The sequence below is a fragment of the Jaculus jaculus genome, chromosome 11, assembly GCF_020740685.1.
Source record: "Jaculus jaculus isolate mJacJac1 chromosome 11, mJacJac1.mat.Y.cur, whole genome shotgun sequence".
Lineage (NCBI taxonomy): Eukaryota > Metazoa > Chordata > Mammalia > Rodentia > Dipodidae > Jaculus > Jaculus jaculus.
Window position 1 is genome coordinate 64,627,578 of NC_059112.1, and position 19,883 is coordinate 64,647,460.

Consider the following 19,883-nt stretch of genomic DNA (forward strand, 5'->3'; position numbering starts at 1 on the left):
GACATATATGCCACCTTATACATCTGGATGATGTGGATCCTGGGGAATTGAACTTTGGCCCTTTGGCTTCACACTAAGCCATCTCCAGTCCCAGTAGTAAAATTCTTAATTGGATTTTAAAACCAATTTGAGATTTGTTTATTGAACTTTTAAGGAAATAGTATAAAAACAATAATTCTCTTTATTCAAATTCAAAATTCTTTAAAAGCTTAAAAAGTGAAGTCAATATTATCTGCAATTTTATTGCAGAGAAATGCCCATGGTTAACATGTTGGGATAGAACTTTGTAAACTTTTTCTTTTTACTATATGTAGAAATATACTCAATATAATGGAAATATAGTCATGTCCATCAAGGAAACTAGGATATAGTATTTCATGTAGAAATATACCTTATTTAACTATGTTTCTGCTAATGGATGTTTAGGCTGTTCATGCTTTTTATTATAAGTTAGGCTTCAATAAATATGTTTACACATGCATCTTTTTGATCCTAGCCTACTTTTATCCTTAACATAGTTAATGCCTTAAAGTGGAATTGCTGAGTCAGAGCATCTGCCTATTTTACATTTCACTTTATCTAACATGGAGATAGGAGTTAATTTTCAGTCTTTGACTTTTACATTTGTGATTATAATAATCATGTCTGCATAAGTAGGTAGAGGGTATTGTGTAGAAACAGTGGTGATTGCAGAGGCTTAGAGGAAGACAGATAAACACAAAAGATAGTACAGTAAATTTTCAAGCAAGAGTTTAACATGGGGTATGTGCAATTGAAGTTTTATTATTGTCAGTGGTTTTCCCCTTTCGTATTCAGTACTATCAGCATGATCAAAGCCCCAGGTATGGGTGTACAAACCTGCACAAGTATGTGCAAAACTTTAAAGGTGCTGAGCTTATATTTTCACAGCTTCTTTCATCAGTCAGAATACACTTTAAATTTAGAAATTCTTGTAGATGCTTAAGCATGCCACAACTTAGAATTTGAAGGAAATAATCTGTATCTTAAATTTAAATATAGAAAAAAGATTTTAATATTTCTCTTTTTTGATTTTTAAAATACCACATTTTATTCTATTTTACAAAGGAGTGCAGCCCAAGCTCAGCCAAGGGAAAAATTCACCCATAGCTGGAAGTTCCCAAGTGATCAGAGAAAGCCTGCCCACCCCCACCCTTTGCAAAGGTATTTATAACCTTACCTTACGGTGGTGGGCTGTCTTTTGGCCCAGGTGAATGAGGGGTCTATCCGGTTGGTTAGGGCTAGGGTCTGTCTCAGGAAGAGATTATCTCTGGCACCAAGTTCCAAGGGCTGAACATGACCAACCACAATGTTTAAACCCTATGAAAGACCTCTCTCCCAGTAAGGGTCCTGACTGTGGAAAACAGTTCTTTGGAAGTAGGCAAGAGATTATATATATATTATATGTATATGTATATGTATATGTATATGTATATGTATATGTATATGTATATGTATATGTATCAGATCATCTTGGATTTATAACAAGTGCAAACTTTTCTGCCCTTTGAACCTTCAGGGGTGCAGTCACCCTAACTCCACCCCCCTCATCTTCCCCTTCATGAGAAGACACTCAAACTGCTGTTAGAGGACAAGGGATGATGACATCAGATTGTGAACTATTTCCTGCTGAATAGGGTATGAAGTTATACCAGTTAGAGAGTCTCTCCCACAGAGGGAAACTATGCTAAAGGACCTTGGAAGTGTATTGATGGAGTGCAGGAAGATAATCATGGAAGAGAATGTTGGGAAGAAAGAATAAAAGTAAGGAGGTAATGAAACATGAGTACATAGCAATCTGGTTGCCTTCAGGGTTATCCTTCTTGTGGACTTCTAGGCCTTGGGGAACATTTGAGGAAACCCAGGTAGCTGGACTTGTACTGCCTCAACACTATCTGAGCATAAGATGGCTGAAAATTTCTTCCAGAACTGTTCATTGAATGACACAGTAGTGTTTGACATGGTCTGAATCTGTTTCCATATGGCTTATAAAACAGATAAGATATTAGCAGAGTTATCAGAAACATATACACATTTAACCTTGATAATAGCCTTCTAGAATGTACCTTTTTCAACTTGTCCTGCAGCTATCCAGGGCCAAAGGTGTATGATAGAGCCATTGGGTGTCCTTAAAGGCTGTAAAAATATTTTTTGGGTCTCAGAACTTGTTTAAGGACATCCTGGAACAAGTTAGAAGAGATTCACTGTTGTTCCCAGTGTAAGGAAATCGTTTGAATTTAGCGACCTTTGGTCAGAGTCATCTATAAATATATTCCAGGTTTTAAAATAACCCTTTTGGCATCTATGGTTGTTTTTACTCATTATAGAATTAGAACTCTAAGAGATGGGGACTACATGTCTTAAAGCTTTGCTTTTTCCCCTTCTTTGAAAGTTCTTGTATTATTTAATAGGCTATTCATATACTTGAGGTATCCCTTTATCTATTATTTTATATTTCTCTCTGAGTGTTTAATACCAAACACATAGCCAAAATTTAAACAAGGATTAATTTTGAAGGTACTAATGGCTCTCCAAAGACAATTTAGGGACCCAGCAGTAGCCCTATGGCTTACTGGTGTTTCCTGTCTGTTAGGATGAGTCAGGGCCATGTTGGCCAAGTAGGTTTCCCTTTGGTAAACCAGGAAGACTGGTTGCTCCTTAATTGTGATTCTCATGTTTCACACTGCACACTATATCCTCCCTGATCAGGAAGATAGGTAGCTTAACAGGGAGCCAGTGTAGAAGTGTCCCATAAAATCTCCAGTGGCCTCATGGCCTGGGAGCACAGGCCAAACTATTAGCCTTTTTTCTCCATAATTCCAATTAGCTTTGGCTTCTACATAGGTGATTGATACACTTAGAAAGGAAGTTGAGACTTCTGGTCAAAATGGCATCCACCTAACTGCGTTGCACCTCCTTGGGAAGGAAAAGAAAGGCATTATGGGTTCACTGGGTCTCTTAGGGGAGATCAATCTCTAATAGATAGTGAGAGAAAATCTTTACATGACAAAACTCAGCTTTACAATTATATGAACACAAAACCAAACCTACAGTGAGTATTTCAGGAAATTCCCCACACAGAAGAATCAAATAATCAACCTCCAATGCCTACAAGAAGCAGATCACAATAACCAAACTCAGAGAAGGCACAAAATACTTCACATTCCATGAAAACACCATACCACATATACCAAAACAATATGGTAGGGATCAAATCAAACCTCATAGTCATTACCCCAACTATTAATGGCCTTAATTCACCCATCAAGAGACATAAGCTAACAGGGTAGAACAGAAAATTATACCCCCTCAGTCTGTTGTCTTCAAGAAACCCACCTCACCTCTAAAGACAGACACCTCCTCAGGGTGAAAGGGTGGAAAATGATATTACAAGCCCATGGGAATAAGAAACGAGCAGGCGTAGCTATACTAATATTAGAGAAAATAGACTTCAAACCAAAAATAATCAAAAAAGACAAAGAAGGCCACTTCCTACTTATCAAGGCAATGATCCATCAAGAGGATATCACAATCATAAATATTTATGTACCAAACACAAGGGTACCACAATTCATAGAACAAAACCTACTCAACAATAAAACAGAAATAACCACCAACACCATCATAGTTGGGACTTCAATACCACATTATCAGTAATAGATTATTCAAACAGAAACCCAACAGGGAAGCAAGAGAGCTCAACAAAACCACAGAACAATTAGACCTAACAGACATCTATAGAACATTCCATCACAAATCCACAGACTACACATTCTTCTCAGCAGCCCATGAAACCTTCTCTAAAATAGATCATAAACTGGGTCGCAAAAATCTGCCTCCATATATTTAGGAAGTATGGCATAGTTCTCTACATGATGTCAGATCACAATGCTATATTGCTAGAAATTAACAACAAAAGACCCAACGAGAATTCCATTGGGTCCTGGAAACTGAACAGCACAATTTTAAACAATAAATGGGTAGTGGATGAAATACAAATGAAACTGCAAAATTTTCTATAAATGAATGACAATGAGAACACATCATACTAATACTTATGGGGCACAATGAAGGTGGTCATCAGTGGAAAATTCATAGCACTAAATGCTTTCATAAGAAAGACAGAAATCTCAAGTCAATAACGTAACCATCCACCTAAAGGCACTGGAAAAGCAAGACGAATCCAACCCCAAAATCTCCAGATGTAAAGAAATAATAAATCTCAGAGCAGAAATTAATGAACTGGAAACTAAGAAAACAATTAAGCAAACTGACAAAGCAAATAGTTGACCTTCACCAGGCCCTTAGAGGAACACCTGAATCACAAGGCCCTATAGAGGGTATGATGAAGACTGACCTTAATCTGCTTCTCTCTCTCTCCCCCACTCTCTCTTCCTCTTCTCTCTAACTTTTTTATATTACTATTCTTTTTCTTCCTTATCGTCATGGGCACTGACCTGTAACACCCAGTATCAGCAGGTGGCTATCAGCCACAATGAGCTTTTGATCAGAGAGACCTACAAGGTTTCCTAAAATAATGACAGATTTCTGTCAGAGTACTTGATGACCCACCAAAGGTTAGTGTAAGACACTCCTGCTGAAGAAACCATATGTGGTTGACACAAAATGGAATGGCATGTGCCAGAGCCTGCCGGCTGAAAGGGTTCGAGCCTGATGGGGAGTGAGGATTAAAGAAAGACAGAAGAAAGACTGAAAGCATGGACCCCAGTCCAGGGCTGAAGCAAGGCCTCAAGCCAGGACTGAAGACACAGTTTATTTCATAGCATTCCTTTTTATATCTTTTTACAAACAGTTTTTCCATGGACAAAGATTTTATGAGCTTTACAAGTAACTTATCAAAAAACCTTCCCTTACAGAGTTTTTGCATTTCAATCATTTCTCAGTACAAAGGACCAGCCAAATGGCTGAAGATACCTAATCTTGCTTACAGGTAGGCTGTTATGGTTATGCTAATGTCTTGCTGCCAGATGGCTTCCCAACACTGAAGATACAGAATCTTACTTGCAGGAAGGCTGCTATGGTTTTGCTAATGTCCTGCAGCCAGAAGCCCAGGGCTATGGATACAAGTCCAGCCAAAATGGCTCCCAACAGGCATGGCTGGAAGCTAGAAGAGAGTCAGTCCCCAGACAGTCAGCACATCTAGTGCCAGAAGGTGCTACATGGGAGACAGGGGGAAAATTACCAATATCTGTCCAAGCAACTCTTGGTCTAACCTACTTAGCAGCAAATAAACTGTTGTGATGCTCATGTAAGTGCAATAGTGGTGCACAGCCATGGTAGGAAACCAACTTCTCTTGATTTGGCTCACTGATCTGCTCAGTGGAATGGAACCCATAGTTAGAGCTGGGAAAAAGTCAGAACCATACCCAAAAATGAACCTGCTCTCCATTATCAAGCTACCACCAATCAGGTACCAGGTGGACTTCAAGAGGGTCTCCACCTATTAAATTCTCTCTAAAAATTAATCATTATCCCGTATCTGATGCTACCTTTACTCTCCATCAGATAATCTGCTTCTCTTTTCAGATAGTCACAGATCCTAAGGCGAGAACTACCCCGTCATACCTCAAAAGGGCCCCAGCTGAAACTAAGAGTAATTGGCAAAACAAGCAAGGGTGCTGTATTCTTCGTGAACCTGGTACCAGCACAAGGGTGAAGGATATTGATATAGAGAACAATCAATTCCTACCAAATCAGATATCCAGAGACACAGAGGCTCCCAAGACATTATCAGTGAAGCAGACCTAAAATGGACCCAACATAGCTCAGGGAAATTTGCAGAAGAGGGGTCAGAAAGAGTGTCAGAGCCACATGTTGGGTCATGATGCACAGAGACATTTTCTCCTACCCATAACTGATGGCTAACCCTACAATGCATGACCCATATACCCCAACAAGGAGGGTCCCTGTGGAGGGGAGAGGACAGGGAGAAGGCTAACAATGATAACAACTTGACTGTATTCACTGAGTACAAAACTAATCTTAAAAAAATATTAAAAAGGGCTGGAGAGATGGCTTAGCAGTTAAGCACTTGCCTGTGAAGCCTAAGGACCCCGGTTCGAGGCTCAGTTCCCCAGGTTCCACGTTAGCCAGATGCACAAGGGGGCGCACACGTCTGGAGTTCGTTTGCAGAGGCTGGAAGCCCTGGCGCGCCCATTCTCTCTCTCCCTCTATCTGTCTTTCTCTCTGTGTCTGTCGCTCTCAAAAAAAAAAAAAAAACATTAAAAAATAAAATATTTTTTAAAGTAAAAAAAGAAAGGAAGTTACACCAACATGGATTTATGAACATATAGAGCATATTTGATTAGTGAAATAGATTTAGTTAAAGAATGGCACAAGAGCTTGAAGTCATTTTGTCCATCCAACCTTTTCAAAATTTGGTTGTCCTGTGGCTGCATAGGCCACACCTGGGGCATGGATAGTAGACATATATCCTTTATCTAAGAGTTATAAATACAGGCAGCACTTGTTATCAGTCTTGAAAATAATACAAATCTAAACCAATTAATTTAACATAGAAATTGTCAGAAAAGGACAAGTAAGTCAGTAGAAAGTCCTAGCACCTGTGTTTGAAAACATCTTTGATTAGTCCAGATACCTATGTGGGTACCAATTACCCAGGGAACACTGGAACCAGAACCACCGAGCTTGAAGTTATTTCTCTCAGATGAGGACCATTGTTTGAGCATGAGTCTATACCCTAAAGTAGGGAATATGCCTTAAGAGTTAATTTAGTTATAAGTACTGGACTTAGATGCCAGAAATGAGACAGTTACTTTACATATAATGGAACAGAATCTGGTCTTTGTTGAGCCAAAACTCTAATACAACCCTTGACAAATCTGTTTTGAAAGAGAAAACACTATTTGAAACCAATGGTTTTAGCTGAATCTTGATAGAAATTGATTTTATGCACCATAGAAATTTTTATTAACATAAAATAATTTATGTCTTACCCAGACTTAAAATTGATAAAGCTTAGACAAGCTATCCCAATATATTTTATCTAACAGGAGCATAAAGATTATATTGACTAAACATTCAACAAGGTAAACAAGTCTTAGTTGCATTTGTAAAACCAAAGAGGAACATATGTCATATCCTGCACTGTCTGTTATGGTGGCTGCCAGCCACACATGTCTATCAGCACTGGAAATGTGGTAATAGCCTCTTCTGACATGTAACAATTTAGGTATCTGGGAGTAAATAAAATACACTATTAATTTTGCATCTTTACTAAAAATTTAAAATTACATATGTGGCCTGTATTTTGCACATATATAGTTTCAGCAGATATTTTTTGTATAAGGAAATAGTACAATGAGCTTTTTGTACTGTAGTAACTTAAAATATTAGAAATAAGGAGCTGGGGAGATGGCTCAGTAGTTAATGGCATTTGCTGGCAAAGCTTGCCAGCCTGAGTTGAATTTCCAAATACCTGTATAAAGCTAGATGCAAAAAGTGTCACAAGCATCTAGCATTTGATTGCAAGTGGCCAGAGACCTTGGTGCATGTGTGTGCACGCACATACATACACACATACACACAAAGAGGAGTATATAAAATATGTTTTGATATTAATAAAATGGTAAGAATAATGTGAATTTTGCTGAACAGTGCTTTCATCTGTTAATCTTCATTTTAACTTGGCAATCTCTCTTCTCCTCCCTTTTCCTTACCTTCTCTGTTCTCTCTCCTCTCCTTTCCCCATCCCAGCATGGCATGAAACTTGATAACTGTATGTAATGCTCATAGCAACACAAACTGGAAACAATCCAGATATCCTTCAGTGAATGACAAACTGTGCTGAGTCCATAGTATATAACCCTAGTCAGCAACAAAAGAGAAAATATTAATGTACACAACAATTTGAATAAACCAATTTTGCTAAGTGTAAAAGGTCAATTTCAAAATATTAATATATCATTCCATTTATACAACATTCTTGAAATAACCACATTGTGGATATACAGCAACGATTAACAGTTGTCCAGGATCAGCAATTATGGGTAGTGATAGATATGCTCTAAAGGAGCAACAGGAACCAGCTTTGTGTATTTCTGCACTTTGATTGTGATAGTAGTCATAGAAGCTCCACTTGTGCTAAACTTATATAGAGTGACATACATGCACGCATACACAAAAGAGTGTGTGCACAGCAGGTGAAATACACAGGGTGACGTGGGGGGATGGGACCATTCTATATGTTTATTTGTGACCTTTTGAAAACATAATTATTTTTTAAAAATTAAGCAAGAAAATGTTTTTTGATTTCTTCATTTAGTAGCTAGTTTCTGAGGGATTTCTCTGTTCTTGTAATAAAACTAAAGTTTATGGAAATTAATGGTCATGCAGTATTTATAACATCAGAATGCTTTGATAATATAGAGGTTATAGAGGCTTCCTATTAATATTTTGAGTTCATTTAACTAAACTCATAGTACTAAACACAACAGAAAAAATAGATAAGATACATAAATTAATGCATGAGATTAGTATTTGTACTAAATGGTAAATTTGGTTTGTGTGGAGATGCTAAGAATCAGTCCTAGGACTTCACATGTGCTATGCAAGCACTCTACCACTGAACTGCACCCTGCCCACTGAGTAGCCCTTGAACTTTTAAAATCAAGTTCAAAGTTTGGTTTACAAATAATGACCATAGGGCTGGAGAGATGGCTCAGCAGTTAAAAACACTTGCTTGCAAAGTCTGATGGCCCAGGTTCAATTCCCCAGCACCCACGTAAATACAGATGCACAAAATGGCACATGCATCTGAAGTTCATCTGCAGTGTCAGGAGGCCCTGGCACACCCAAACTCACACACACACACACTCTAAAATAAAAATATTTTAAAAAGAAATAATGATCATAGTTTTTGTAAAACTCATGAAGTTAAGAATAAAGTAGCCTACTAACATACTAACATGTTTCTTCTATTTGGATATGTATTTTTCACTGTTTGTGATGGTATATTGACTGTCAACCTGCAGGACTAGAATTATATATGAAATATTCTGTAGATGAGGTTAGGCTCTGGGCATGTGTATGAGGAATTATCTTGATTAGGCTCATTAAAGTAAGAAGACCCACCTCAACTGTGGGCTGCACCATTCCATAGGATGGGGTTCTGGTCTGTAAAAACTGAGAAAGCTGACTGCACAACAGCATTCATTGCTCTCTGCTTCCTTTCTGCAGACTGAAAGTAACCAGCTGCCTCAAGCTTTTGCCACCATACCTTCCCTGTCATGATAGACTATGACCTATAAACTGAAATAAATCTTTCCTCCGTTAAACTGATTTTTATCAGATATTTTGTTCCAGCAACAAGAAGTTGACTAATACAATGCTTAACCTAGTATAGCTTTAAAAAATGCCATTACCAAACTGCCAGCCTCTGAAGCAAATTCTCACTCAGGATGTTTACCTTGTAGATTGTTAGAAACTGCTTAGACATTGTACTCATCAATGACTTTATGTGAACAATAACTCGTGTGATTTCAGGACATCATGGTAGAAATTATGGGGGAATGGAAATAAATAAGATATTATCTCTGTCCTAAAATAACCTATATTCTAAAAGCAAATTGTATGTTTGTGTGTCATCAATATAAAGTAAGTGTATAAATTAATGTGAGTTTGAGACTGTCAAGGCCTCATCCAGATCAGCTCTGAAAACATTCCCTAACAAATGTAGATTATGAACATGCATATGAGCAGGCTGCTTGTGTGAGGCTGCTTCTCTTCCTCATTCTTCTTTTGCTTATTGAAGCAGAGTCCTTCTATAGTCCGGGCTGACCTGGACTTCACTCTGTAGTTCCAGGCTGGCCTCAAACTCAAGGTGATTCTCCTACTTCAGTCTTCTGAATGCTGATATTAAAGGTGTGTGCCACCACACTGTGATAGCTAGGGCTATCTTTCCTATAAGGTTATGTGGAAACAGGGCACTTCGGTAGGTACAGTGTACAGTATAGGTTAACCTGGTAGGGATAATTTATTTATTTATTTCTGTTTTACTTTGTTTTTGCAAGGTAAGGTCTTATTCTAGCCCAAGCCAGCCTGAAAATTCACTCTAGCTCTCTGCCCAGGTGAATGAATTCCTTGGGAATCCTTGGGAATATTTTAGTGCCTAATAAGTTTAGAAATCTTGTACTTTTCCATGAATGTGTGGAAGTAGAATGTATTTTACAAATAAATTTTTTATTGAAGATTCTTGTTCTTTTAATGTCAGCTAGAAAGTCACATTGACATGGGTAGTTATTTTAGAGACACTGGTGTTCCTTGACAGAATCAGTCTGCTAACCTAAGCAGAGTCACTTTGGCAATGATAAATAAGTGATGGCATGGTGTGCTATTTCACAGTGTCACTCTGACTTATGCAGGCAGGGATGATACTGTTTATCTGGACAGAATAAATCATCATTATGGCTGTAAAAACACCCAGGAAAACTTTTGTAATTAATTTTTTATTAGTTTGCACAGTATTGGGTTTCATTATGATGTTGTCATGTGAATTTTTTTGTTTCCCTTACCCAAGACTTTTTTTTGTGTTTGTTTGTTTGTTTGAGGTAGGGTCTCACTCTAGCTCAGGCTGATCTGGAATTCACTATGTAGTGTCAGGGTGGCCTTGAGCTCACGGTGATCCTTCTACCTCTGCCTCTGAGTTCTAGAATTAAAGGTGTGTGCCACTATGCCCAGCTCCCCAAGACTTTTTAATGTGTGAAGAAAAACTATAAACTTATTACTTTCTGAAATTGCCTTTTTTTTTAATGTTGTATATTAGTATGTTGGTAGTTATCCTTTCAGAAATAGGTGCATAGTCATAAAATTTTGGAAGCCGATTAGTTATTTTTAGGGGTGAGGAGGAATACCATATAATGTAGCCATTGGACTAGAGTAGAACCCATTTGTTTGTCAATTTCTCTTGGTTTTCCATTTTAAAAAGTAAGTAAAAAGCCCGACATGGTGGTGCATGCCTTTAATCCCAGCACTCAGGAGGTAGAGGTAGGAGGATCACCATGAGTTTGAAGCCACTCTGAGACAACATAGTTAATTCCAGGTCATTATGTCAGCAATGCTGAGAATATTGATGAAGGGGGATCTTGACAATTATTCTGATACATGTTATACTGCATACAGTTCTCCAGAAATATTATGAAATTAACACACTGAAATTTAAGTAGAACTGTGACTATAAAGGCTTAAATTTTTTTTTATTAATTAGTTTTGTATTTAGCAAATACAGTCAGTTTGGTATCATTATTAAGCTCATCTGTGACCTACCCCCTCCCCTTAGCCTGTCCGTGCTGAGGTATATGGGTCATGCTTTATGGAGTTAGCACACAGTTATGGGTAAGATAAATGTCTCTGCATATCATGACCCAACATGTGGCTCTGACATTCTTTCTGGCCCTTCTTCTGCAAAATTTCCATGAGCCATGTTGGGTTCATTTTTGGTTTGCTTCAGTGATGAGGTGATTTTTCTATGTTGATCTCCTTCCCCCTTCTGCTGGTATCAGGCTCATCAGGAAAACAGAAACCTTGCTTGTTTCGCCAATTTGTCTGAGTTTCAATCGGTGCCCTTTTGAGATATGATGGGGTGGTTCTCTCCTTAGGATCTACATCTATCTGAAAAAGAGAAGCAGATACTCCAATGGAGAGTAAGTTATCACCAGGACAAGTGAGATAACCTTTACTTTTTTATAGAGAATTTAATAGATATAGGCCCTCTTGTAGCCCATGATTGATGGTAGCTTGATAGTGGACAGTGGGCTTATGTTTGGATATGGTTCTGACTTGTTTCCCTGCTCCAGCTATGGGTCCGGTACCACTGAGGGGATCAGTTAGCCAAATCAAGAGTAGTTGGTTTCCCACCATGGCTTTGTCCCACTATTGCAGTTGTGTGGGCATCAAGACAGGTTATTGCTGCTATGTAGGTTAGACCATGAGGTGCTTGGACAGATATTGGTCATTTTCACCCAGTCGCCCATGTAGCACCTTCGGGCACTAGACGTGCTGACTGTCTGGGGACTGACTCTCTTCCAACTTCCAGCCATGCCATTCATTTTACATGTCAACCACATAAGGTGTCTTCAGCAGTAGGGTCATACCATAACCTTTGGTGGGTCATCAAGTACTCTGACAGAAATCTGTCTTTCTTTTAGGAAACCTTGTAGATTTGTCTGATCAAAGCTCATTGTGAATGATAGCCACATGCTGGTACTGGTCAAGAAAAGAGGGGAAACATAACTAATATATAAGAGTTAGAGAGAAGTGTGTGTGAGAGAGAGAGAGAGAGAGAGAGAGAGGGAGAGGGAGAGAGGGAAGATGTAGAAGATTAAGGTTAGTCTTCATCATACCCTCTCCAGTGTCATGTGGTACAGGTGTTCCCCCTAAGGGCCTGGTGAAGGTTCAGCCATTTGGTCTGCCTTTAAGGAAGTAGAATTTTATGGTACCATTGCCGTTTGGATCTACATTTGTGTTTCCCACCCCTACATTGCCCTACTTTCCCTACGCACTCATCCTATTGTCTAGTCCATGAGATGCTTGCTGGGTATGAAAGACATCTTGGGTAGATTCAGGTTAGGTGCTATACATGAGTGAGACTATGTGGCAATTTTTTCTCTGTGATTGGATAAGTTCACTGAGAATGATCTGTTCCAGGTTCAACCATTTTTCCTCAAATTTCTTTGTGTCATTTTTTCTTACTGCTGTATAGAATTCCATTTTGTAGATATACCACAACTTAGTTATCCATTCTTCTAGTGGTGGACATCTGTGTTGATTCCGGCTCTTAGGTATTATGAATTGAGCTGCTACAAACATGATTGAGCAAATCTCTCTGGCCTGTGGTTTGAAGGTTATAGGGTAGATGCCCAGTAAGGGAATAACTGGGTCTGTTGGTATCTCTATAGTCAGCTTTTTCAGGAGTCTCCATATTGCTTTCCAAAGTGGTTGTGCCATCTTAGAGTCCCACCAACAGTGGATGAGTGTTCCTACTTCTCCACATCCTTGCCAGCATTTATTTTCATTTGATTTTTTGATGTTTGCTATCCTTATTGGGGTAAGGTAGAATCTCATAGTTGTTTTAATTTGCATTTCCCTGATGATTAGGGATGATGAACATTGACTTAAGTGTGTGTTTGCCTCCGTATTTCTTCCTCTGTGAACTGGCTGTTCAGCTCTTTACCCCATTTTGTGAGGGGGGTGTTTGACTTCTTACTGTTTAGGTTTTGAGTTCTTTGTAGATTCTAGAGATTAGGCCTCTATAAGTTGCATAACCTGCAAATATTTTCTCCCATTCTGTGGGTAATCTATTGGCTTTGCTTATTGTATGCTTGTCTGTAAAGAAACTCTTCAGTTTCATGTGATCCCATTAGTTGAGTAACTGTTTAAGATCTTGAGCGACTGGGGTTTTGTTCAGGAAGTCTTTTTCCATTCCTATATCACGGAAAGTACTTCCTAAATTTTCTTCCAGTGGTATTTGAGTTTCTGGTCTTATATTGAGGTCTTTGATCCATTTGGGCTTGAGTGTAGTGCATGGATAAAGGTGTGGATCAAGTTTCAGATTCCTGCATATAGTTATCCAGTTTGTCCAACACCATTTGTTGAAGATGCTGTCTTTTTTCCAGCCCATATTGTTTGGGCCTTTGTCAAATATCAAGTAGCTATGGTTGCTTCACACAAATACTGGGTCCTCAAGTGTATTCCATTGGTCTATACCTCTGTTTTTATGCCAGTACCATGCTGTTTTTATTATTCTGGATTTGTAATATAGTTTTAGATCAAGTATGGTGATGCCTCCAGAGGTATTTCTTTTGCTGAGGATATGTTTAGATATGCGAGGCCTTCTGCCATTCCATATGAAATGTGAGATCATTTTTTCTACCTCTATGAAGACCACTGTAGGGATTTTAATTGGAATTGCTTTAAATCTGTATGTTGCCTTTGGTAGGATTGTCATATTTACAATGTTAATTCTGCCTATCCAGGAGCATGGAAGGTCCTCCATTTTCTCAAGTCCTCCTCAATTTAATTTTTGAGTGTTTTTATGTTTTCATTGTATAGATATTTCACTTCCTTTGTTAACATTATATCAAGGTATTTTTTTGTTGTTGCTATTGAAAATGGGACTGTGTCCCTTATTTCTTTCTCTGTATCTTTGTCCTTTGCATATAAAAAGGCTACTGATTTTTGTGCATTGATTTTGAATCCCGTTACTTTTCTATAAGGGTTAATCACCTTCAGGAGTTTTGGGATGTAGTCTCTTGGGTCTCTTACGTATACAATCATGTCATCAGCGAATAGAGCTAACTTAACTTCTTCCTTTCCAAATTGTATCCCTTTTATTTCCTTCTCCTGCCTTATTGCTTGAGCAAGGACTTCCAGGACTATATTGAAAAGCAGAGGTGAGAGTGGACAGTCCTGTCTTGTTCCTGATTTTCATGGGAATTCCTCCAGTCTGTCTCCATTACGTATTATTTGGGCCTTAGGAGCTTTGTATTTTGCCTTTATATGTTAAGATATGAACCAACCTTGCCGATTCTCTCCAATGTTTTGATTATAAAGTGATGTTGTATCTTGTCAAAGGCCTTTACTGCATCTATCGAAATGATCATGTGGTTTTTATGTTTTACCTTGTTTATGTGGTGTATTACATTGACAGATTTCCATTTGTTGAACCACTGCCATATTTCTGGGATGAATCCCACTTGGTCAAGGTGGATAATGCTTTTGATGTGTTGTTGGATATGGTTTGCCAGGATTTTGTTCAGGATCTTTGCATCTAAGTTCATCAGGGAAATAGACTGGTCGTTTTCTTGTGGCATCTCTGCCTGGTTTTGGAATTAGGGTGATACTAGCTTCATAAAAGGAGTTGGATAGCTTTCCCTGCTCACTAATTGTATGGTACAGTTTGAGGAAGATTGGTTTAAGTTCTTCCATGAAGGTTTGATAAAATTCAGCTGAGAAGCCATCTGCTACTGGACTCTTCTTTTGGGGGAGGTTTTTTTTTTTATTATTACTTTTTCAATTTCCATGAGTGTGATGGGTTCATTGAGGAGATGATTCTGCTCTGAGTTTAGCTTTGATAGATGGTATGTGTCCAGGAATTTATCTACCTCCTCCACATTATCCACTTTTGTGGAGTAGAGGTTTTTTTTTTTTAATTGCTTTTGTTTTTATTTACTTATTTGAGAGTGACAGACAGACAGGGAAAGAGGCATAGAAAGAGAGGGAGCCTCCAGCCACTGCAAACAAACTCCAGATGCATGCGCCACCTTGTGCATCTGGGTTACGTGGGCCCTGGGGAACTGAGCCTCAAACTGAGGTGCTTAGGCTCCACAGGCAAGTGATTAACTGCTAAGCCACCTCTCCAACCCTGGAGTAGAGGTTTTTGAAATAAGTCCTGGTGATTCTCTCAATTTCACTTACGTCTGTTGTGATCTCTCCTTTTTCATTTGGAATTTTGTTAATTTGAAGCTTCTCTTTTTTCTTGCTTGGTCAAATTGGTCATGGGTTTGTCAATCTTGTTTATTTTTTCAAAGAACCAGCTCTTTGTTTTGTCAATTGCCTTAATCCTTGGTTTCCAGTTCATTAATTTCTGCTCTGATTTTAATTATTTCTTTCCTTCTAGAGCTCTTTGGGTTGGATATTTCTTCCTTTCCAGGGTCTTTAGGTGGATGGTTAGGTTATTGATTTGGGTCTCCCTGTCTTTTTTATGAAGGCATTGGGTGCTATGAATTTTCCCCTATTGACCGCCTTCATTGTGTCCCATAGGTTTTGGTTTGATGGGATCTCATCATTCAATTCTAGAAATTTTGAAGTTTCATTTTTTACTTCATCCACTATACATTTATTGTTTAAAAGTGTGCTCTTCAGTTTTCATGTGCCATTGGGATTCTTGGTGGGGCTTTTGTTGTTGATTTCTAGCAATATAGCATTGTGATCTGATATCATGCAGGGAATTATGTCAATCTTCCTAAATATGTGGAGGCAGTCTTTGTGATCCAGTGTACAGTCTATTTTAGAGAATTTCATTGGGCTGCTGAGAAGAATGTGTAGTCTCTGGATATGGGATGGAAAGTTCTGTAGATATTCATTAGGTGTAAATGATCTTTGGATTTTTTGAGCTCTCTTACTTCCCTGTTAAGTTTCTGTTTGGATAATCTATTATTGAAAATGGTGTATTGAAGTCCCCAGCTATTATGGTGTTTGTGGCTATTTCTGTTTTATTCTCAAGTAGGTTTTGGCTTATGAACTGTGTTGCCCTTGTATTTGGTGCATACATATTTATGATTATAATATCCTCTTGATGTATCATTCCCTTGATAAGTGGGAGTGGCCTTCTTTGTCCTTTTGATTATTTTTGGTTTAAAGTCTATTTTTTCAGATAATAATATAGCTACAACGGCTTGTTTCTTATTCCCATTTGCTTGGAATGTTGTTTTCTACCATTTCACCCTGAGGAAGTGTCTGTCTTTAGTGGTGAGGTGGGTTTATTGAAGGCAACAGATTGTGAGGTCTAATTTTTTGATCCATCCTGTTAGCTTGTGTCTCTTGATGGGTGAATTAAGGCCATTAATATTTAGGGTAATTACTGTGAGATTTGATTTGATCCCTGCCATATTTTGATGTTATATGTGTGTTGGTGTTTTCATGGACTTTGATGTTTTTTGTTCCTACTCTGAGTTTGGTTATTGTGATCTGCTTCTTGTAGGCATTTGAGTTTGGTTATACATTTCTTCTCTGGAGAATTTCCTGAAATTCTCTTGGTAGGTTTGGTTTTGTGTTCATAATTGTAATGCTGAGTTTTGGCATGGAAAGTTTTTTTTCACCATCTATTATGAGGGATACTTTTGCTGGGTAGAGTTGTTTGGGTTGGAAACCACAGGTTCTTAGACTTTGCAGTGTTTCATTCCAGGCCTTTCTAGCTTTAGGGTTTCCATTGATAATTCTGCCATAATTCTGATGGGATACCTTTGAAAGTAGTGTGCTTGTTTTCCCTAGCTGTTTTTAGGATTTTCTCTTTGGTGTCAGTATTTAGAATCTAAATGACGATATGTCTTGGAGAGGTTCTCCTTTGGTCCAGTCTGTTAGGAGTTCTGCTACCTCCTTGTATCTTGATGGGCCTTTCTTTTGAGAGAGTGGGAAAGTTTTCTTTGATTATTTTGTTAAATAATTTCTCCATGCCTTTGGTCTGAAGTTCTTCTTCTTCTGGTATTCCAATGATCCAGATATTAGGATGTTTAAGGGTATCCCACATTTTCCTCATGTTCTATTCAAGGAGCTTTTGAACTTACTGAAATTTTTGAACTCTTGAACTGTTTCTTCCATGTTGTCTACCAGATCAGAGTTTCTACCCTCCAAATGGCTGACTCTATTCTTGAGAGCTTCTAGAGAGTTTGGGACCTGCTCAATTATGTTTGCATTTTCTACTACTTTTCTATGTATAGTTTCCATCCCTCTTTCAATCTCCCTTTTCACATCATTTTCTGATTTTCTTGATGCTTCCTGGAATTCATCCTTGCTTTTCTTTATGTCTTCATTTAACATTGCCAGCTGATTTTTAAGGTCTTCTTTTTTTTCACTCTCCCTCTAGTCTCTTAACTGTCTTTGAACTCCTTCCATTTTCTTATCTATTAGGTCTAGTTTAGGGATGGCAGCATCCACACTATTATTGGTCCATTGTTGCTTTTCTGCAAGTTCTACCAGTAGCTTGGTCAAGGTTGCATTGCTCATAGCTTCATTTTGGTGTTATGATCCTAATGACTCTTCTATGTTTTGATTAGAGATGTTCATTGCAGGACTGGGTGATCTAACTGGATTTTCTTTCATTTGATTTTCATGTTATTTCTTTTGTGCTGTGGCCTGCCCATGACATTGTATGGGCATGTAGGTGGGTGGATCAGCCTGGGCTCAAGCACAATGGGATTATGAGGCAGCCTGGGGCAGTTGCCAAGCAACTTGAGCTTTGGCTCTCACTTGCCAAAGCCACCCGATCTACTGCCTGGCCGGGTGTCAAAGTTACCTGATCTCTCAAGTGGTAATGCACTAAATCTGCCTGTGTTCAAGCTAGGAGGGACACTGAGACAACAAGCATTGAAGCAGCTCAAATGCTGGCATGGGAATATTGGCACCCAGAAACAGTCTGCGCTCTCCCACCACAGGACAATGGTGGATGGCTGGCGAGGCAGGCAGGTAGGGGATGGCATCTGAGCTGGCGCAAGAGACACACACAGTCTGAGTCTGCATGGCAGTTGCTGTAGGTCTGGGCTCGCTGAACGTGTGGTGGCAGGAGCAGTAAGTGAGCGAGTGGGTAGAGCAGTCTAAGGTTCCACATGCCTGGATAGATTGGCAAGTTGTAGCGCTATGGATACAGTTGCTACTTGGGGGGAGGGGTGGGCTACCTGCCCAAGGGAATCAGCGATTACCTGTTATTGTCAAGACTCCCTAACGTGCAGTGTTTGGAGCAGTAAGTGGGCAAGTGGGCAGAGCAGTCTAAGCTTCCACACACAGGAATCAATTGGCATTTGGTGGCACCATGGATACAGCGGCTATTTGGGGGGTAGGGTGGGCTACCCACCCACAAGGGGATCAGCCATTCCCTGTTTTCCCCCCTCTGTGCCCTCCCACTGGCAATCTATTGGATATTGCTCTCCCCTAAAAGACCCAGTGAACCGTTAATGTCTTGCCTTTCTTTCCCCAGGATTTGCAGCACAGCTAGGCAGTTGCCATCTTGGCTTGAAGTCCCCATGAAGACTTATTTTTTTATTAAACTAAAACTGAGTAGATAGAATCATGATATTTAATTGCTATAAGCAATTATGATCTCATTTTGGAGGGACAGAGTACTATCAGAATCATTCATATATATTAACTGAAAATACTTCCTGCCCATAAATATACTAGTTTTAGATACCGCATACTTCTAGTCTTTTCTGCAATTGCCACCAAGAATGTATCCTGGTTAGTGCCTTAGAAATGCTTCCTACCCTGCTTCTGCTAGAAAATTCAAATGTACCTTTTTCACCATGTAATTTCAGCATAAGCCAGGACACTACACAGATGTTATGGTTTGTGTGTGTGTGTGTGTGTTAATGTGAGTATTTACAGAGCAGACCCATATTGTGATTTAGTGTAATTTAAGGCTAAAGTGTACTAAAATACGCTGTGCATCAAATAATATAAACCCTTTTTCTCACTTCTTTTCAGAATCACTCTTAACTTTTTGGAAGGTGTCATTGTATTCTCAGAAAAGACATCTTATTTCCCTTTATACATTAATTTTCTAAAAGAAAATCAATTTTGAGAGAAACATTTTATGACTTAATGTTGACTGATTATAAACTTTGAATTTTCTTTACAGAAATCGATATCCTAAATAAAAATTTGATAGCGTCCCAGAGAAATCAGGTGTGCCTTGAAGAGGAAATGAAAAATCTCAGATTGCTGTCAGATGCAGCCATACTAAGATCTCAGCAGATCCAGGCATCCAAGCAGCATGAAGGAAGCTTACAAGCCCGATGCTACGACTTGCAAAAGGAAGCATTAGGTAAAGTGAATGCTTTTTTTGTTGTTAGCAACTGACAATACTAAGGAAATGTTTAACTTTTTTTCCATAATATCACAAAAGTTTAATTTTAATTAATTTTCCCTGCAAATATGCCCAACAGTTGTCTATGAGAGGCCTCAAAGACTTAGCAGTTCCGATATTGTCCAAAAGTCTCAGTGCAGTCTTCTGAGACTCAGTCTCTTTAACTGAGTCCCAGTAAAATAAAAACAAGTTACACACTTTCATATACAATGCACAGGAAACATTCCCATCAGAAAAGGGAGAAATGGGG

The 19,883-nt window shown here is 38.7% G+C and overlaps 1 protein-coding gene across 1 annotated transcript in view; it reads left to right on the forward strand.

Annotated features, from left to right (window-relative positions):
• Positions 1-19,883, forward strand: part of Lekr1 (leucine, glutamate and lysine rich 1) — a 319,603-nt gene that overhangs the window by 122,839 nt on the left and 176,881 nt on the right. Inside the window, exon 4 of the mRNA XM_004652098.2 lies at positions 19,406-19,591. Coding sequence (XP_004652155.1) covers positions 19,406-19,591 — 186 coding nt within the window. The remainder of the gene's footprint in view (positions 1-19,405; positions 19,592-19,883) is intronic.